Source organism: Entelurus aequoreus, linkage group LG26 (genome assembly GCF_033978785.1).
Source record: "Entelurus aequoreus isolate RoL-2023_Sb linkage group LG26, RoL_Eaeq_v1.1, whole genome shotgun sequence".
Lineage (NCBI taxonomy): Eukaryota > Metazoa > Chordata > Actinopteri > Syngnathiformes > Syngnathidae > Entelurus > Entelurus aequoreus.
Window position 1 is genome coordinate 35,534,058 of NC_084756.1, and position 21,609 is coordinate 35,555,666.

The following is a 21,609-nucleotide window of genomic DNA, read 5'->3' on the forward strand; positions in this document are numbered from 1 at the left end:
ATTATGTTAGATCCACTATGGACTGGACTCTCTCACTATTATGTTAGATCCACTATGGACTGGACTCTCACTATTATGTTAGATCCACTATGGACTGGACTCTCACACTATTATGTTAGATCCACTATGGACTAGACTCTTACACTATTATGTTAGATCCACTATGGACTGGACTCTCACACTATTATGTTAGATCCACTATGGAGTGGACTCTCACACTATTATGTTAGATCCACCATGGACTGGACTCTCACACTATTATGTTAGATCCACTATGGACTAGACTCTTACACTATTATGTTAGATCCACTATGGACTGGACTCTCACACTATTATGTTAGATCCACTATGGACTGTTCTCTCACTATTATGTTAGATCCACTATGGACTGGACTCTCACACTATTATGTTAGATCCACTATGGACTGGACTCTCACTATTATGTTAGATCCACTATGGACTGGACTCTCACACTATTATGTTAGATCCACCATGGACTGGACTCTCACACTATTATGTTAGATCCACTATGGACTGGACTCTCTCACTATTATGTTAGATCCACTATGGACTGGACTCTCTCACTATTATGTTAGATCCACTATGGACTGGACTCTCACTATTATGTTAGATCCACTATGGACTGGACTCTCACACTATTATGTTAGATCCACTATGGACTGGACTCTCTCACTATTATGTTAGATCCACTATGGACTGGACTCTCACTATTATGTTAGATCCACTATGGACTGGACTCTCACACTATTATGTTAGATCCACTCCGCGTCCATTGCACCGGTCTGCAGCCCTTTGAGACAGTCGTGATTTAAGGCTATATAAGTAAACATTGATTGATAGAAGAAAAAGACGAGGAAGAAGTAGTACTAACTCAATCCACGTAGTGGCAGTAAAAACAATGCCGACTCACAGAAACTCGGAAGTCGTTTTGTTTGTCTAAATCCACTTCCTGCTGACCACAGTTGAACTATTTTCAAACAGGCCTGAAGTTATCAATACTTTCTGCGTCATCACACCCTGCGCGCTTCGCTGCAACACCCGACTTACAGACACCGTTTCGCGGCGGTGATGCCGCTTCTTTGCGGAAGGCTTCACTTGTCGGCCGCCTTGCACCGCTCGTTAGCTCGCCGCTATGTAGCAAAGATGGCAGGCAGCATAGTTGGGAGTCTGTGACAACTTCTCACCATGACGAGCGAGGCCGAGTCCAACGAGCACGACTATGCCGACACCGCCGCCGAGCTCCAAGCAGGCGCCGGGGAGGAGTCGGCCAAAGCGGGCGAGCAGCGCGGCCGGCGGCGGGCGAGGGTCCTGGAGGACAAGACCTGCTGCTGCTGCTGCTGCAGCGGACACTTCGAGCGACAGGGCCGGGGCTTTAACAGGAGGGCCGTGTTCACCTTCACCACCCCGGAGGCCGCCCAGTGGGTCTTCCCGGACGCGGCCGCCGTCACTAAGAAGTCGTTTGTGTGCGAAACCTGCGCTCAGGTCATCAGGACCAAGTGTTGGCGCAAAAACAACGGCAAGAGAGTTGTGTGGCTCAAACCTCCTTCCGCCAAACAGGTGAATAAACCACCATTATCATGCTATTTTCTTGATGAACTCACTTGTTTCACAGTTCTACTGCTCCTGTCAGATCGCTCTGTGAGGCTAAAGTTTGGCATTTAAACTGCCTAGACTGGTGCAGTATCAATCAATCAATCAATCAATCAAAGTTTACTTATATACAGAGGTGGGTAGAGTAGCCAGAAATTGTACTCAAGTAAGAGTACTGTTACTTTAGAGATTTATTACTCAAGTAAAAGTAAGGAGTAGTCACCCAAATATTTACTTGAGTAAAAGTAAAAAGTATGTTGTGAAAAACCTACTCAAGTACTGAGTAACTGATGAGTAACCTGTTCCTTTAATGACGGCAACAAATAATGCACAAAAACATAAAAATAGCAATGAGCAAATTCAGAGCCAGGAACATCTCTTAAGCAACTAAAACAATAACATATATTAAATAATAATACATCAACATAAAAAAATTAAGGCAAATTGATCCACAATAATTTAACAGCACCATAGGCTCAGTAGGCAGATATTACAAAGTAAAATAACAAGTTAGCCTTTACGCAAACCATAAACCGGTGGTTCTTAACCTGGGTTCGATCGAACCCTAGGGATTCGGTGAGTCGGGCTCGGGGGTTCGGCAGAGGTCAAGACACACCCGACTCATCGTGTAAATAAAATCTTCTCTCTATCGGCGTGTTACGGATACGGCAACAGCAGAAGTCAGACTGATTTGCAGGTGTGTCATTTGTTGTTCGGTGGCCACGGATGAAGCGCTGGCTGTCCAGGGTCGGGACCCAGGGTGGACCATTCATCTGTGCATCGGTTGGGGACGTCTCTGCGCTGCTGACCTGTCTCCGCTCGGGATGGTCTCCTGCTGGCCCCACTATGGATTGGACTCTCACTATTATGTTAGATCCACTATGGACTGGACTCTCACACTATTATGTTAGATCCACTATGGACTGGACTCTCACACTATTATGTTAGATCCACTATGGACTGGACTCCCACACTATGTTAGATCCACTATGTACTGGACTCTCACACTATTATGTTAGATCCACTATGGACTGGACTCTCACACTTATGTTAGATCCACTATGGACTGGACTCTCACTATTATGTTAGATCCACTATGGACTGGACTCTCACACTATTATGTTAGATCCACTATGGACTGGACTCTCACATTATTATGTTAGATCCACTATGGACTGGACTCTCACACTATTATATTAGATCCACTATGGACTGGACTCTCACATTATTATGTTAGATCCACTATGGACTGGACTCTCACACTATTATGTTAGATCTACTATGGACTGGACTCTCACACTATTATGTTAGATCTACTATGGACTGGACTCTCACACTATTATGTTAGACTCACGATGGACTGGACTCTCACACTATTATGTTAGATCCACTATGGACTGGACTCTCACACTATTATATTAGATCCACTATGGACTGGACTCTCACACTATTATGTTAGATCCACTATGGACTGGACTCTCACACTATTATGTTAGATCTACTATGGACTGGACTCTCACACTATTATGTTAGACTCACGATGGACTGGACTCTCACACTATTATGTTAGATCCACTATGGACTGGACTCTCACACTATTATGTTAGATCCACTATGGACTGGACTCTCAAACTATTATGTTAGATCCACTATGGACTGGACTCTCACACTATTATGTTAGATCCACTATGGACTGGACTCTCACACTATTATGTTAGACTCACGATGGACTGGACTCTCACACTATTATGTTAGATCTACTTTGGACTGGACTCTCACTATTATGTTAGATCCACTATGGACTGGACTCTCACTATTATGTTAGATCCACTATGGACTGGACTGTCACACTATTATGTTAGATCCACTATGGACTGGACTCTCAAACTATTATGTTAGATCCACTATGGACTGGACTCTCACATTATTATGTTAGATCCACTATGGACTGGACTCTCACTATTATGTTAGATCCACTATGGACTGGACTCTCACACTATTATGTTAGATCCACTATGGACTGGACTCTCACACTATTATGTTAGATCCACTATGGACTGGACTCTCACACTATTATGTTAGATCCACTATGGACTAGATCTGCGGTCCCCTCCAAGGTTTGTCATTGTTATCCCATTGGGTTGAGTTTTTCCTTGCCCTGATGTGGGATCTGAGCCGAGGATGCCGTTGTGGCTTGTGCAGCCCTTTGAGACACTCGTGATTTAAGGCTATATAAGTAAACATTGATTGATTGATTGATTGATTTAACCCCCAATTCCAACCCTTGATGCTGAGTGCCAAGCAGGGAGGTAATGGGTCCCATTTTTATAGTCTTTGGTATGACTCGGCCGGGGTTTTGAACTGACAACCTACCGATGTCAGGGCGGACACTCTAACCACTAGGCCACTGAGTAGGTCGCACTTTGAACTGCCTTGTGTACAAATGATGCTCTATAATTCAAGTTGCCTGACAATGTGTACATCCAGGTGAGTGTTCAACACAAGAAAAGGGGCTTCAGGATGGGCAAGAAGAGCAAAGCAGCACTGCTGGTAAGCAAGTCTTGCTACAAGTCTGCCTTCAGGACCCTGTGGTCCGCTAAGGGCGCCAGGAAGCCCATGATGGACTTCTTGAGCAGAGAGCTGCGAGAGGAGGTGAGGTGGAAGAGACCTACTCACCTCTTGTGGAGGTCCTCATCAACTGTCCTCTGTCTCTTCTCACGCGCACTAAAGATGAAGGTGCTGTCGCGGCATGCTGACAGTCCCTTCCACCAAAAGGTGTCGAGCAAGAAGCTGCTGTCCTTCTTCCCGTGGGGGCGCTGCCTGAGCTGGGCCCAGGAACACGCTCCGCTCATCACCACCTGCCTGAGCTCCATGTTCCCCACCGTCAACGCCCTCGTCAAGAGCAGCCAGTAAGTGCTTCTGTAGCAACACCGTAGACATACAGTAGGGGTAGGCCATGTAGCCGAAAGTCTATATTGCGATCACGATATACAGTACAGGCCAAAAGTTTGTACACACCTTCTCATTCAATGCCTTTTCTTCATTCTCATGACTATTTACATTGTAGATTGTCACGGAAGGCATCAAAACTAGGAATGAACACCTGTGGAGTTATGTACTTCAGTGTTTTTCAACCTTTTTGGAGCCAAGGCACATTTTTGAAAACATCCGGAGGCCGATATTGACAGTACAAAGTTGTTGTCGCAATTGTTGGATATGACTTTAAAGCATAACCAAGCATGCATCAATATAGCTCTTTTCTCAAAGTAGGTGTACTGTCACTGTCACACCACCCCCTGACTTATTTAGACTTTTTTGCTGTTTTCCTGTGTAGTGTTTTACTTGTCTTGTATTTAGTGGCTTTTTCTCTTTTTTTGGTATTTTCCTGTAGCAGTTTCATGTCTTCCTTTGAGTGATATTTCCCGCATCTACTTTGTTTTAGCAGTCAAGAATATTTCAGTTGTTTTTATCCTTCTTTGTGGGGACATTGATTGTCAAGTCATGTTCGGATGTCCATTGTCTTGGCTCCACAGTAAGTCTTTGCTGTCGTCCAGCATTCTATTTTTGTTTACTTTGTAGCCAGTTCAGTTTTAGTTTTGTTCTGCATAGCCTTCCCTAAGCTTCAATGCCTTTTCTTAGGGGCACTCACCTTTTGTTTATTTTTGGTTTAAGCATTAGACACCTTTTTACCTACACGCTGCCTCCCGCTGTTTCCGACATCTACAAAGCAATTAGCTACCTGCTGCCACCTACTGATATGGAAGAGTATTACACGGTTACTCTGCCGAGCTCTAGACAGCACCGACACTCAACAACAACACATCATTTGCAGGCTAAAATTACTGGTTTGCAAAAAACATTTTTAACCCAAATGGGTCAAATTAGATAATCTCCCACGGCACACCAGACTGTATCTCAGGGCAGACTAGTTGAAAAACACTGATGTACAGTACTTAACAAAAAAAGGTGAAATAACTGAAAACATGTTTTATATTTTGGTTTCTTCAAAATAGCCACCCTTTGCTCCGATTACTGCCTTGCACACTCTTGGCATTTTCTCGATGGGCTTCAAGAGGTAGTCACCTGAAATGGTTTTCCCTTCACAGTTGTCATAATTTTGATGCCTTCAGTAACAATCTACAACGTAAATAGTCATGAAAATAAAGAAAACGCATTGAATGAGGTGTGTCCAAACTTGTGGCCTGTACTGTACTAATGTTTAAAATAAAAGACAAAGGACGTTTGTTCTCGCAACATTATGCATAGGGATGATGTTCGAAACCGGTTCTCCCGGTTGTTCGATAAGAAAAGAACCGATTCCATGGACTCGAATCCCTTTTTGAGAAGTGGTTCCCTTTATTGAGGCCACTATAGTAAAGAAAAAGAGCTGGTTCTTTATTCGAATCCCTGAGAACGAATCCCTTCCCACAGGAAATGCCCTGTGGGACGGCAATGTTATGCACATTTGATTGTAGACTCTTACTGACACCTTGTGGCGATATGAAAATACTACACGTCATTAGTTTGGGCACTTCCGGGTTGGCGACGTCAGTTCAGTTCATGAGACAATTGAGAAGTAGACAAGTTGTGTTAGCTCTTACAAGCCTTGGAAAAGATAAGTCTGTAAGTAAACTGTTTAACTTCTTTATGTAACTCAATATTAAGGTGGAAAGTGGTTAAATTTGATGGTAAGATGTTTATTGAAAAACGATTTTTGTGCACTGTTTCAATGAATGTTTATATTTCCACCATCGAAATACTTTCAACACTCAGAAGTATTTGTTTGAGGATAGTACTGTATATTTGTGTGAAGCTAATATTTACATATTGTGTATTACATTTCAGTATGTTAATTGAATCACATAGCTTATACATTTGTCATTGTGTGCATTTCAGTTTAAATAAATTAAAAAAACAGTCCAGTGCAAGACAAAAGTAAAGATAGGAAAAGACAAAGCAAGATCAACAACAATAAAGAGCCTAAATGGATTAATCTGCTTTGGATTGTTTGTTAGCTATATAACCTCAACATGTATAGTGAGGACAGAACAGGCAATATGCAATTATAGCCAGGCTTCGCTCTCATGTAAGGGGGGAAAAATTGTTGATTGATGACTGTGGTGTTCTTAGTGTCATAGTGTGTGTAGTTAGTATGTTCCAATAGCAGCAGAAGTGCACTTTTTGGAGAGCTGTATTTTCAGTTTTGTGCCCAAGGGACTGATTTTATTTAACACTATATTATTATTTATACACCTATAGTGATCACAGAGACAGGTTGTTTTTGTGTTACTGTATATATTTGTTTTTCTGAAAAATCCCACTTAATATACTTTGGGTAACAACAGTCAATATTTATTTTTTATTTTTTTAGGGGGGGTAACAGTCAATATTTGTTTTATTTTATTCTTATAAAATAAAAGCGAGCTTTTGTTAAACCAAATGTTTTTTTAATCGGTTCGATAAGAGGATTCGATAATGGGCTCGAACTCGATCATTTCTTATCAAACATCATCCCTAATTATGCATTGAAAATACATTTCAACAATGAACCGTAGAGAAAACGAGCAGTTTGTGTGGTCGACCGCATGAATGACAACTAGGGATGTCCGATAATGGCTTTTTGCCGATATGCCGATATTGTCCAACTCTTTAATTACCGATACCGATATCAACCGATATATACAGTCGTGGAATTAACCCATTATTATGCCTAATTTGGACAAACGGGTATGGTGAAGATAAGGTACTTTTTAAAAAAATGAATCAAATAAAATAAGATAAATAAATTAAAAACATTTTGTTGAATAAAAAAGAAAGTAAAACAATATAAAAACAGTTACATAGAAACTAGTAATTAATGAAAATTTGTGAAATTAACTGTTAAAGGTTAGTATTATTAGTGGACCAGCAGCACACACAGTCATGTGTGCTTACGGACTGTATCCCTTGCAGACTGTATTGATATATAATGTAGGAACCAGAATATTAATAACAGAAAGAAACAACCCTTTTGTGTGAATGGGGGAGGGAGGTTTTTTGGGTTGGTGCACTAATTGTAAGTGTATCTTGTGTTTTTTATGTGGATTTAATAAAAAAAACAACGATACTGATAATAAAAAAACTGATACCGATAATTTCCGATATTACATTTTAACGCATTTATCGGCTGATAATATCGGCAGACCGATATTATCGGACATCTCTAATGACAACATATGTGAGACTTGCTGCTTTCATTATTGAAATTATTATTTAAGTGAGCCAAATGAAAAGCTTTGCCTAAATGGAAGGACCTTGTTTGACGTGCATGGCAGCCAGCTGTCGCAGGAGGAGGCGCAGATGCAGGTGGTGCGACGCAGCGTGCTGACGCTGGCGGTCCCGCTCTTCACCAGGAACATCTGGAAGAACAACTTCCTGCAGGCGGCGCTGGGGGCCAAGCTCCGCCTTCAGGGCTGCTCCGGCGCCGCCCTCGACACCCTCAACAGCCTGGGACTTTGCCAAAACAAGGACACAGTCAGGTTACGGCTTCACCGGCTGCACGGCGGCGGCAAGGCGGTGAGTAGACGTCACAAAACACACGGCGACCCCACGCCCAAAGTGACATTTGCTCTCCTCGCAGAACGGCGGACAGAGGCTGAGTGAAGATCAGATGGCTGACATCGAGGAAGATGACGTTGAGGACGAAGAGGAAGAGGAGGAGGACGATGAGGACGACGAGGAGGAGGCTGAAGAGCAAGAAGAAGAAGAGATGGAAAAGAGGAGAAGGAAGAAGAGGAAGAGAGAGAAGCACGAGGAAGAGGAGGAGGACAATGATGAAGGCTCTGAGCAGAGGAAGAGAAGGGTGGTGGTGGTACGACTTGGTTTGCTCAAGGGACACTCGGAGGTCGGGCGGTCTGACCTATCGGCTCCCTGATGTGAGCAGGACAGAGGCCCCGCCCTCATCTGTCAAGTCATCAAAACAATCTGAGGGCAAAATGAGCTCATCTAACCTGAGGAAACAACAGGGGTCACATGTTTATTTGCATCGTTTAAATGACAGGTTAAAGCTCCACAAAGACTTCAAAGTACTGTAGTTTCAGTTTCTCACGGGTGGGAACATTTTTGAAATGTATTTTATATACGTCTCATTTCTTAAGGACAAATCTGTTCTGGCCTTTTGAGTTCAAACTGAAGCCAAACTTGTAAATATCCCCAATAAAAAAGGCTGCTGATGCTGTCCAAGTATTCCACTTCAAACAACATGGCTGACAGGAAGTGTTTTATTTGCGTAACAGTCATTTACAGCAAGGAAAAGCATCCACAATGAAGCTACGACAAATACTCCTGCTTATCTTCATCACCTCCAGCTACAGCTCACCCCCAGGTATGACTCAGTGACAGGAGGCGCTTTAAAAAAAAGGTAATATCTAATAAATAGGTCAATGATTGAAACAAAAAAAGGCTAAAATGTGAGTGTTGACTGACATGATCCAATTGAATTAGGGGAAAATGATTATTTTGAAGAGGAGGAAGTTGTTTACTTGGTCTGCAGTGGAGGAGACGACTCAAGCAGAGCATCTGAGGTCAGACGTCGCTCCGTCAAGCGACCGGGTGCGTCGGTAAGGAAAGCTTGAACTGTATTTACAAAGTGTTTTTTTTTTATGTTTTATCACTTTTCAACACCTGTGTGACCACACGTACTGTCAAGACCAGTTGGGCGCTGTGTCCCGAGCTGCTCTTTAGGCGCGGTCAAGCCACGTTCAGGGTCTTTTTGACGGAGAAGATGATGTCTTTGATCTGCGGCACGCTGTTGTCCTCTAGGATTTTGGCGTACGGCATGGGAATGTCGACACCTGTCACCCTTGTGGCCGGGGAATCCAAGTAGTTAAAAGCTGGACCTGCAAAAAAAAAAAAAGATGCACCAACAGTGAAAGTCCAGCTTTGTACGAAATACTGGTGTTAATGAAGTACCCCTCTACCGTATTTTTCGGACTATAAGTCGCAGTTTTTTTTCATAGTTTGGCCGGGGGTGCGACTTATACTCAGGAGCGACTTGTGTGAAATTATTAACACATTATAATATTATTTAGCTCATTCACGTGAGAAACTAGACCAGTGGTTCTTAACCTGGGTTCCATCGAACCCTAGGGGTTCGGTGAGTCGGCCTCAGGGGTTCGGTGGAGCCTCTGCCGTGGAGGTCAAGACACACCCGACTCATCTTGTAAATAAAAATTTCTCTCTATCGGCGTACTATGGATACCCCCAAACAATGTTCCCTCTAATTTTCCATCTGATTTGCAGGTGTGTAATTTGTTGTGAGTTTATGCACTGTTGGTTTTGTTCTTTGAACGGTTCATTTTGTGCACCAGTAAAAAAACAGACCTTTGTCTTGAATTAAAAAAAAAAAGTTACATTTTTCACTAAAGAAGGGTTCGGTGAATGCACATATGAAATTGGTGGGGTTCGGTACCTCAAACAAGGTTAAGAACCACTAGACTAGACGTATAAGATTTCATGGGAGTGACAGATTGTTTGGTAAACGTATAGCATGTTCTATATGTTATAGTTATTTGAATGACTCTTACCATAATATGTTACGTTAACATACCAGGCACGTTCTCAGTTGGTTATTTATGCATCATATAACGTACACTTATTCAGCCTGTTGTTCACTATTCTTTATTTATTTTAAATTGCCTTTCAAATGTCTATTCTTGGTGTTGGCTTTTATCAAATACATTTCCACAAAAAAATGCGACTTATACTCCAGTGCGACTTATGTTTTTTTCCCTTATTATGCATTTTCGGCCGGTGCGACTTAATTACTCCGGAGCGACTCATACTCCGAAAAATATGTGTACTAGTGAATGAAAAAAGGTAATTTTTTAACGGACATGACATTGCTGGTAATATGAGCCGAGGCGCACACACACAGAGCACTTAAAAACAGTATAGAGACAGAAGAGGGAGATTGGACGTATTTTGGCTTCAAAACTAACGACAAAGGTGAAACTAAACACTGATGCGCCACTGCAAGCAGTGCTTTAAAGCATAGCTAGCTAGAGGCTAACGTCTTTACACAGTAATTTAATCATCTCCTCCATGGCAAAATATAAAGTATCATCCCTGCAGGACAAGGAATAACTTAACAGGCTTCACTACACACCTCAGGTGGATACAATAGAAAACGGCTAACAGCAAGCTAGCGCTCCTGAACGTAAACAAATGGGTGGATCTATACAGACATTGTAGCGATACCAAGTACAAGAGCCGTATATAGTCGATACCACAGCCCTTTGTGCTTGCCACTTGCCTGTGCATGAACAGTGCTATATAAATAAAGTTTGATTTGATTTAATACAACATTTACATCAATATATATTTTTTTATTATCACAGTCTTTGGTCTTTTTTTTATTGTTTATAAAGTCAGGAAATACGTCCCTTAATTATGACCAATGTATGATCCTGTGACTACTTGGTATTGGATCCATACCCAAATTTGTAGTACCACTCACATATAGTGTAAAGTATCAAACAGAAGAATAAGAGAGTATTACATTTTAACAAAAGTGTAGATATAACATGTTAAAACAGGAAGTAAGCCGATATTAACAGTAAATGAACGAGTAGATTAATGATCCATTTTCTACTGCTTGTCCCTCATAATTTTGATAAAATAATAGAATGGGAAATGACAATATGTTACTCCCATCTCAGGGCATTCAATCGATTGCAATTGGACTGTTGCAATGGCCATTTGTTTACAACTGAATGGAGGGTATTAAGACTACCGGTATTTTGGACTGATAGTGGTCCATCCACAGCGATCCTTCTGCCACACAATATCTCGATGCTAACGAGGGGAATTTACACTTCCACGACTGTCTTTGGCAGTAGGATTGTTCGTTTGCATCAAAAAAGTTGTTTTTTTCACTGCGATAGGGCGAAACCATCCTTGCCCAGGCACACCCTCCTGGTTTTTGGAGTGTAAATATTTGGGGTTTTGGCACTAGCCACTAGACTACATCTGACCAATTTTAAGTCCGAGCACGAGCTGATGAAGCCTACTCGGATCTAAGACAAACCAAACATTCCATTCGCGATCGATTGAATGAGATGACAATGACCTGGATGATTGAGAACATTCATAGACAATATGTTACTGCATACGTCAGCAGACTAATTAGGATCCTGTTTGCTTACTTACTGCTAAAAGACAAGTAGTCTAGTATGTTCACGGCCTTATTTTAGGATAAATGATCTTTGCTTGCAATAAGAAACATATGTTTAATGTATCAAAATATTTTCTCTTTAAATAAAGCCCAAAATAACCTTTTCTGTGGTCCCTTTTATTTGAAAAAGTATCGATATTCATTTTGGCATCGATAGCAACATATTGGTATCGGGACAGTCCTAGTTGAGTGAGTTGCTACCTTCCATGACCCTGGCGCAGATCTCTGCTCCAACACCAAACTGCGGCCATCCGCCTTCCACCGTCACCAGGTGGTTGGTCTTCATCACGCTGGTCTCAATGCTCTCCACATCCATGGGACGGATGGTCCGCAGGTTGATCACCTTACACACACACACACAGGACGTGGGTTATTGAAAAAGGTGAAAAGATGTGGACGGTGATCTGCGAGCAGGATGCGTCTCTCGTACCTCGCACTCGACTCCTTCCTTGGCGAGGACAGCGGCGGCGTCCAGACAGTGGCCGACGTAGCGGGAGTGAGAGACCAACGTGACGTGAGACCCTGAAGCACAGAAGACATCGACTTTAAAAAGGGTCCTCGTCCGCCAAGCTTTGGACGTCGTCCTGTCACCTTGTCTCTCGATCTTGGCCTTGCCGATGGGAATGGTAAAGTCTTTGGACTGGGACTCGTCGGACATCTCAAAGGGAACGCCGTACAACAGCTCGTTCTCCAGGAAGACCACTGCGACAACAGTCGACGGTCACAACGGTCTTTACGTCTGCTTGTGCTCCAGTCTCACCTGGGTTGTCGTCTCGGATCGCCGCCTTCAGGAGACCTCTGGCGTCTTCTGAACTCCAAGGGCTCACCACCTTCAAACCTGGACAGTGGGCGTACCTAATAGGGGACAACCGCCATGATTAGTGAGACAGCAATGGCGTGCAGCGATCCTCTGGAAGTGTACACACCAGGCAGCGAAGCACTGCGAGTGCTGAGCAGCCACGCCGGCTGACGACCCGTTGGGGCCCCTGAAGACGATGGGCACCGACTGCAGGCCGGCAGACATATAGCACGTCTTGGCTGCGGAGTTGATGACCTGGTCGATGGCTTGCATGGAGAAGTTGAAGGTCATGAACTCACAGATGGGCCTCAGGCCGGCCTAAGAGTACATGACGCAATCACGGGCTGCATACAGGGAGAAAAACTGGTCTGTGTACACGTGCAGTGGAGACCCTCACCATGGCTGCTCCCACCGCGATGCCAGTAAAGCCCATCTGTAACCGAGAACCGTGGCGTTAGCAACACAGAGACATGACCGCAACCTCTCATAAGTCTTGCCTCGGAAATTGGAGTGTCGATGATGCGCTTGTCTCCATACTTCTTCCACAGACCTCTGCTCACCTATGGGGCGCACAGATGGACAGCTGGTTCGTAAAATGTCCCCAACTTCAATTCAAGTCGTTAGAAAAGTCATATGGAGGTAGTGTGGTCGTGACGTGCAGTGAGGTTCACACTAGGGGCCTCATGGGACACCGGGCTTTCTGCTCCGCCGCTCCCAGTCGGTGGAACGCTCTCCCTGACCACCTGAGGGTACCACAGACTGTGGATGCTTTTAAAAAAGGCTTAAAAACTCTTCTTTTTAAAAAAGCCTTTTTTTAGATATGCGTGCTACTTCTCATTTTTATTTTTATAAATTTGTATTATCTTTTTATTTATTGTTTTAATACACTGTAGCATGTAAAGTGCTTTTTACAAATAAAATCTATTATTATTCATGTAACAAGTTTGCTGAGGCAAAAAAAACCTGGCGTACAGCAAAGATGAGACTGACGTGGAAATGTGCGCTGCCTCACGCCAAATTCATGGCTGACGTACGTACATTTCTACAAGCTGTGGACACATTGGCGACACACAGAGGTGAGGTGGTCGTTCGGGCTTTACCGTCATTTTACTTTAAGAATGTATCAAAAATCGACGGCTGAGTAGTGCTTTTTAGCGGCAGCCGTTGTGTGAAAAAATAACTTTCACTACCATTTTAGCCCAAGTCAGCCAGCTAAACATTGTCGACATCAATTTGACGTTTTAAAGCAACGTCAATTTGCAATGCTGTAGAAGAAGACAATAACAAAGCGAACCGCACGTGGCGAATTCATCAATTGTCTAACTTTCAATTACTTTTCAGCTGGCGTTTTTGTTTTAAATGCCATTCCTTTTTTATCCCCCATTCAGGAAATTAATAATAACATATGTCCTATATGAAAACATGTTTTACAATATGAATTTTTTTGCATATGGATTAGGGATGTCCGATAATGGCTTTTTGCCGATATCCGATATTGTCCAACTCTTTAATTACCGATACCGATATCAACCGATATATACAGTCGTGGAATTAACACATTATTATGTCTAATTTGGACAACCAGGTATGGTGAAGATAAGGTACCGTATTTCCTTGTTTTGGCGCAGGGAATATAGTATTCGCACGTCTAGAATTACTGCCGGGTCAAACTCGTTTCTCAAAATAATTAACGCATGCTTGGCCTTATCGCCGGTTTATTATTGAAGCTGGATCAAATTCGTTTCGCAAAATATTAATTTTATTATCGCATGTCTATAATTTTCGCCGGGTCAAACTCGTTTCGCAAAATATTTAGCATATGGCTAGAACTTCCACCGGGTCAAATTCGTTACGTCACGAGTGACGCATCTGTCCTCCTTTTCAAAATGGAGGAAGCTGATTTCAGTAGTTTACAATCGCACAAAGGAAAAAAGATAAAGAGCTTTTCAGTAGGATTTAAGGTTCAAGCTATTGAATACCGGTACAGTATGCTAAAGAGAACAGTAAGCAGCTATGTTTTATTAATATACCGTAGCTGCGTGTGTGAAATACTGTATAAGTCATTAAATCACTCCCGCCTCCTGGTGGTAGAGGGCGCTGCCGCGCTAGTGATCCTTCTTGCGACTTCCTGTACTGCAGAAGAAGTGAACACACGCAGCAAGAGATTTATTTTTTCCCTCTGCCTGAACTTCTAACTTGGAGGATCACATACAGGTATCTAAAATAAAACAGTTTTCTAAACTGGACTTTCAATCGAAGCAGGAGGTAATAATTAAAGGAATATCTCCATCGAAACAGAGACTTTTAAAACTGAAGAAAGAAAATAAGGAAGACTTCTATAAACAAGTTATCGATGCTTTTGGTCAGAAGGAGCTGCAAATGGACTCCATTTATAAGTACAGGTAAGACCATAATAACGTTTTTGTTAATTAAATGTGCTTTTCATGATGGTATGCTTACATCACACTCAAAGCGCACGCCTAAATTTTATGGATTCCTTTTGGTAAACGCCGGAGTGAGAAGAGGTTTTAAAATAATTACCGCATGCACGGCCATCCCGCCGGTTTCCGGTAAACGCAGGTGTGACAGGAGGTTTTAAATTAATTAACGCCCCTGCGGCTATTCAAGGAAATACGGTACTTTTAAATTTTTTTTTATAAAATAAGATAAATAAATTAAAAACATTTTCTTGAATAAAAAAGAAAGTAAAACAATATAAAAACAGTTACATAGAAACTAGTAATTAATGAAAATGAGTAACATTAAGTGTTAAAGGTTAGTACTATTAGTGGACCAGCAGCACGCACAATCATGTGTGCTTACGGACTGTATCCCTTGCAGACTGTATTGATATATATTGATATATAATGTAGGAAGCAGAATATTAATAACAGAAAGAAACAACCCTTTTGTGTGAATGAGGAGGGAGGTTTTTTGGGTTGGTGCATTAATTTTAAGTGTATCTTGTGTTTTTTATGTTGATTTAATTTTAAAAAAAAAAACAACAAAAAAAAACGATACAGATAATAAAAAAAACAATACCGATAATTTCCAATATTACATTTTAACACATTTATCGGCCGATAATATCGGCAGGCCGATATTATCGGACATCCCTAATATGGATCAATGCAGACATGTGTTGTGACGGCTCACTGCCTCCCTGCGTAGCTCGCATCAGCAAGCTAAAAACAGATTGTGTTGTCTTGATTGCAATATTGAAGAAAAGGTGTTACATGTTATGGACGTGTGATGCTAGTTCAACAACATCGCACACAGGTTGGAGAGCATCACAACATGAATGTGCAGGAACATGAGTGTTTCCATGGCCAGAGCCAGTAGTAAAGGCAGAAAACTCATTTGATTAAGGCCGTCTGCACCAGTTATCAATTGCACACTCGGTCTTAGCAGATCACAACACGCCCAGTAATCGTACACTAGTGTTGTCCCGATACCGGTACTAAAATTATTTTGATACTTTTCGGTACTTTTCTAAAAAAATGGGACCACAAAAAATAGCATTACTGGCTTTATTTCAACAAAAAATGTTAGGGTACATTAAACATATGTTTCTTATTGCAAGTTTGTCCTTAAATAAAATAGTCAATATACAAGACAACTTGTCTTTTAGTAGTAAGTAAACAAACAAAGTCTCCTATTATTACATATTGTGTCATTTATCTACCTATTATTTTGTCAAAATTATTAAGGACAAGTGGTAGAAAATGAATTATTAATCTACTTGTTCTTTTAATGTTAATGTGGCGGACCGGTACTTTTCAGATGCGGTATTATACGAATATCAGTGTTTCCCACACATTCATTTATTTGTGGCGGCCCGCCACGAAAGATTAAAAAAAAAATGTTTTTGTCCTGTCCAGCTTCTCAGGCAAATCATATAGTTGATGTAGATGCGCATATAGGCTGTTCAGATTTACTTTACAAAAGAGAAGTGTAGGATCAAGATTTTTGGAGCTCTTTGTTCAGTGGATCAGATGTTTGATGAAGCTTTGTGTCCATCTACCACCACTACTGTTTTCTGTTTATTTGTTACTGACTGTAGCAGGACACCTCTGCCTCTGTTTCACTTTATGTTGCTGGTAAATAATATGGTTGTAGTAGTAGGCTAAAGTTAAATTATTTAGTATGCACTAATTAAAGGGGCAGAGCTTTGAGACATTTTAGCTTTTATATTTTATAAGATATATTTTTTGTAAGAACCACAATTAATAAATATATTTCAGTGAATAACTTATTGTTCAAATCTGTATATAAATATGTACATAAAGTGTTGTAATTATATTGTAAAATGGATGGAAGGACATTTAAAACCAAACTGTTATTAATTAGTAAGTATACATTTTTTGAGCCTTTTTAGAGAAAATCATATCATTGTAGTAAATTATGTAAATTACTTGATGATGCCATGGTGACCACGCCCATAGCCACGCCCCCACCGCCACAGGTATCTTGGCAGTTTATGGGAAACACTGAATATGATTCATTAGTATCGCAGTACTATACTAATACCGGTATACCGTGCAACCCCATAGTACACACAATTTCATGGTTTGCACAAACGCTGCTTAACGTGTAGTATTTGGATCTTATTAGATCAGGCCCTAAATGCGCATAACTTTTAACCCGTTTGCAGTCATTCACAAGGTGGGCGAGTAAAAAAAACAACTAATTTCCAGGTTATTTTTTTGCTTCGTCCACCTCCTTAATAGATATTTTGAAATGTGCAAATGTAAATTGTCAAAACATGTCTGAAACAAATGAGCATAACATCCACAGACCTTGTAGGCGCCATCGTACTGGGCCACCTCCTCACCCAGCAGGAAGACCCGCTCGTCCCTCTCCAGCTCCTCGTCCATGGCTTGGTTCAAAGCATCGCGGACGGTCACCTGACAGAACAGCAATGTGAAAGTTTGGAATTTTAAAGTGGATCAACATTATACACAGTATATTCTATTTGAGGCCACGTCCACACGAACACAGACACTTAATAAAGAATGACTTATTTCTGCGTTTAGGCCTCTTGTCCACACGCAGACGCATACTTTTGTCTTTCAAAACGCAGACTTTTACAAACGCTGGCCAAAGTGTAGAGATCCAAAACTCTCCGCTGAGTGTATGCGTGTAAACGGCACAACCGGACACATTTCTAAAATGCCATAGAAAAGAGTAAAAGCTAAACACTAGGGGTGTAACGGTACGTGTATTTGTATTGAACAAGTTTCCACACGGACATATTAAGTAGCGTAACGCACGTTGTGTAAACAATGCACACCGAGGCACAACACACGGCATGCTAGCAGCTAACGGGCTAGGATAGACTGACCATACGTCCTCTTTTCACCGGACATGTCCTCTTTTGCGGAGCTGTCAGGGCGGAGTTTCTTAAATGCCTCAAATGTCCGGCATTTTGAGTTAGGGTTGCGTGTATTTTCAATGTACGTTCAGGGTTAAGAAGGGGTTAAAAACAAAACAAATTGTGCGCGCAGCAGCATTGGTGAGGGAGGGGCAGAGACAGAGAGAGAGAGAGAGTTATGATAAACGCGCATGCGTCGCCAGGCTCTGCTTTTTATCCATAGATTTATCACATTTTATTTTTTATTATCTATAGCAGGGGTGTCAAAAGTGTGCCCCGGAGGCCATTTGCGGCCCACAGCTAATGTTTTAAAGGCCCACGGCACATTCTAAAAATACTATTAAAATAAACAAAAACATAACAAAAGTGAAATAAAAAAGCTTAAAGGTTAAATGTAATTTAGAAAAAGTTGCAATGTTGACTAATAAAACAAAGCTGTTTTTTTTTTTCTTTCAAACTGTCATTGCTCAAAACATAATATTGAATCAAAATCAATGTTATTATGAATTATTGACCTATGCAAGGTTCCCATTACTTCACATCAAATATTCTAAGAAAAATATTTTTGGTGGAAGATTTTGCAAATTTGGTAAATAAATAACCCAAAAATGTATATTTTGTTGTTTTCTTACTGTACCGAAAATGAACTGAACTGTGACCTCTAAACCGAGGTACGTACCGAACCGAAATTTGTGTGTACCGTTACACCCCTACTAAACACACAATACAAACACTCACAATGCTAAAAAATATTATGACAGACCACCTCAAAAAACTGATTGGAATTTTACAGCATAATGTAATAAATGTGGGATTTGTAATATTAACTATGAACGATAAAACACTAAATATTAAGAACATACGAGCGTCTCACCTCTTTACTCCCCAGACAACTGTCTGCAGATCGATCTTTTACAATAAAGCAAAATGCAACAAATATGCAAAACATGAACACAAAGGACAAAAACCACCCATGTAATAATAATCCATATACTAACTTCTCTGCAGAACAGAACTTTGTTGTAGGAATCTGTCTCAATTGGAGTCCGCCTGTGGTAAATTCAGTTGGTTGCACACACACTTGTCTATATAAGGTCCCACACTTGACTGAGCATGGCAGAGCACAAACCAAGCATTAAGTCCAAGGAAGTGAATTATATTTATATAGCGCTTTTCTATAGTGCATGGGCAGGGCCGGCCCAAGGCATAGGCCGTATAGGCAAATGCTAAGGGCGCCGTCCATCAGGGGGCGCCACGGCAGTGCCACAAATGTTGGAGGAAAAAAATAAAAAAGTTGGTACTATTATTTCTAAATACATAAAATAATCCCACGTTAATTAAAATGCAAAGTAAAGCCTATTTAATAGAAATATTATTTGTTACAACATTACGCCCCTCCCCCCCTCCCCCCGCACGGTGCGCCCCCTCCCTTCCCGTCACCACATAAACAAATCAACACAAGATGTCAAAACGGCCAAAACTGTCAGGTGCCCAGGGAAGAAAAAAGAGAAAAGAAGAGGAGAAACGAGAAAAAGACAGAGGTAGCAGGTAGGTAACGTTAGCCTACATGAAATTATTTGTCTGTTACAGAATGTGATAGTAACCTTTAGCATTAAGCTAATGTTACATGATTCGACAATTCCTAATCAATAAATAGCTAGTTCTGTTTCAACGTCGGGTTAATATTGTGGAGGGGGCTAAATTGTTATGGAAAATAATAATGTAACGTTAGGTAATTACAGTACTCCCTGGTGTACAGTAATTTGTAAGTCATTCTAGTTCATGCAATAATAAAAAGCACCAATAGAGAACTCTGTTGGATCCCCTTTTTTTTGTAATATAGTTGTTAAAGTCATACTGGTTTGATATCTTGTTTTGTGCAGTGCCTTATTTATATTCTATTTTTTATTTATTTTATGCAACTTGTTGACACGTTTTATTTTGTGTTTATGCATGTAAAAAATATTGTATTTCATATATTCATTTTTTTGTATTCATTTATTTATCCATAGTTTTTTTTTAAATCTTGTTAACAATTCTGATTGTTAATTTGCTTTCTTTAAGTAAAAAAAAAGGTCAAAGACAAAGCTATTCGGTTTCTTGTGAGTATATACACTTCACTGCCGACGTGGGAGGGCGCCACCTAAAATCTTGCCTAGGGCGCCAGATTGGTTAGGGCCGGGCCTGTGCATGGGTGTCAAACTCTGGCCAAATTTGGCCCGCCGTGCAATTTCATTTGGCCCTTGAGGCAATATCAAATTAACATTAGAGCTGGCCCGCCAGTATTATACAGTGCCGCTGTAACACCGCATTCACCGCTAGTACTCATACTTGCCAACCCTCCCGATTTTCAGTGCCCCTCTCGAAAGTCTCCCGGGGGCAACCATTCTCCCGAATTTCTCCCGATTTCCACCCGGACAACAATATTGGGGGCGTGCCTTAAAGGCACTGCCTTTAGCGTCCTCCATTGGCGTTGTTAGGCCTATTTTAGGGGGGCTCAAGCCCCCCTAAAATGTTCTTAAGCCCCCCTAAATAATTTGGTGTTTAAAAAAAAAAAAAAAAAAAAAAATTTTTTTTTTTTAAACAAATTTACATGCCGACATATTCATTATAAAGTGGCCCGAATATGAGTTTAAATAAATAATCATATAACCTGTCATTATTCACTCAGTTTCCCCTCACTTCATAGTGTAAGGTAGAGAGCCCCTTTAGTGCGTCGGTATCCAATCCATTCCACTAGTTCATATAGAAAATGCCCACATCACTCAAAATCCAGTCCGCATTTTCTCTGCGACCTTGCTTGCGGTCCTGCAGGTGTACGAAGCACATTAGCACACAGCACTGCAGAACAAGAACCTTGTGTCTGCAATTGTAAATAATTTAGTTTTTAAATTTTGTGTTTCTTGTAGAATCTATATAAAGTAATATACATTAGCCTATTGTTAAAATAATGAAAACAACAGCATTAAATATATTTGTTTTATTGTATTGTTACATTAATAGCTGTTGTATTATTATAGGATGGCTTGTTAAACATTTCATAGGATTTTTAGAGGGTGGAAAAACCAATACATTTAATATAAAATGTAAAATGAATAAATACATAAAAAGAAAAAAACTGGTTAAAAGCCATCGTCCCAGGGAGCATTTCATTTCATTTCGTCCCGTGCATTTTTTTTACCGTCCCCGGGACGACGGGACTACACTAATCTCAAGCCCTGGAAGTTACATTTTATTGTTTGCATTATTTGTTTCAGCATTGCACTTTGAAGATGGTCCCTCAGCTCTTTGACAGCTTTGGCTCTTTTTCAGATCTTATTTACAGTATATATAAATGTTTCTCATTTCTATTCAGACTTCCATATATATTTAATTTCCTTAACGGCTTGCCATAATATATATATATATATATATATATATATATATATATATATATATATATATATATATATATATATATATATATACAGTGGGGCAAAAAAGTATTTAGTCAGCCAACCATTGACAATCAATGGGTGGCTGACTAAATACTTTTTTGCCCCATTGTATATATATATATATATATATATATTATATACAAGCCAAATTATCCCGATCCAGATATTACTTTAA

At 40.8% G+C, this 21,609-nt stretch overlaps 2 protein-coding genes across 3 annotated transcripts in view; one reads left to right on the plus strand and one right to left on the minus strand.

The window, feature by feature from the left end:
• Window positions 1–923: 923 nt before the first annotated feature.
• LOC133643558 (uncharacterized) lies at window positions 924–8,861 on the plus strand. The gene is made up of 5 exons (XM_062038200.1): window positions 924–1,578; window positions 4,099–4,263; window positions 4,342–4,520; window positions 7,926–8,166; window positions 8,231–8,861. The coding sequence occupies exons 1-5, from the start codon at window positions 1,207–1,209 to the stop codon at window positions 8,522–8,524; spliced, it is 1,251 nt and encodes a 416-aa protein (XP_061894184.1). The 5' UTR covers window positions 924–1,206; the 3' UTR covers window positions 8,525–8,861.
• pdhb (pyruvate dehydrogenase E1 subunit beta) overlaps window positions 8,614–21,609 on the minus strand; it is a 14,302-nt gene continuing 1,306 nt past the window's right edge. Inside the window, exons 3-12 of one of the 2 annotated variants that reach the window (XM_062038202.1) lie at window positions 17,423–17,530; window positions 13,121–13,183; window positions 13,021–13,056; window positions 12,751–12,941; window positions 12,585–12,679; window positions 12,416–12,526; window positions 12,255–12,346; window positions 12,026–12,167; window positions 9,292–9,488; window positions 8,614–9,225 (exon numbers count right to left, since the gene is read on the minus strand). In XM_062038202.1, coding sequence (XP_061894186.1) covers window positions 9,340–9,488; window positions 12,026–12,167; window positions 12,255–12,346; window positions 12,416–12,526; window positions 12,585–12,679; window positions 12,751–12,941; window positions 13,021–13,056; window positions 13,121–13,183; window positions 17,423–17,530 — 987 coding nt within the window. In that variant the 3' untranslated portion in view covers window positions 8,614–9,225; window positions 9,292–9,339. Of the gene's footprint in view, window positions 9,489–12,025; window positions 12,168–12,254; window positions 12,347–12,415; window positions 12,527–12,584; window positions 12,680–12,750; window positions 12,942–13,020; window positions 13,057–13,120; window positions 13,184–17,422; window positions 17,531–21,609 lie in introns of both variants that reach the window. The other variant, XM_062038201.1, reaches the window with a different exon arrangement.

What these genes read in the sequence shown, in the direction of transcription:
- LOC133643558 (XM_062038200.1), top strand. Translation starts at nt 1,207, where the DNA reads ATGACGAGCGAGGCCGAGTCCAACGAGCACGACTATGCCGACACCGCC. An exon ending in GCCCTCGTCAAGAGCAGCCA is followed by an intron (nt 4,521 to 7,925) that starts GTAAGTGCTTCT and finishes CGTGCATGGCAG; the next exon opens with CCAGCTGTCGCAGGAGGAGG. An exon ending in TGCACGGCGGCGGCAAGGCG is followed by an intron (nt 8,167 to 8,230) that starts GTGAGTAGACGT and finishes CTCTCCTCGCAG; the next exon opens with AACGGCGGACAGAGGCTGAG.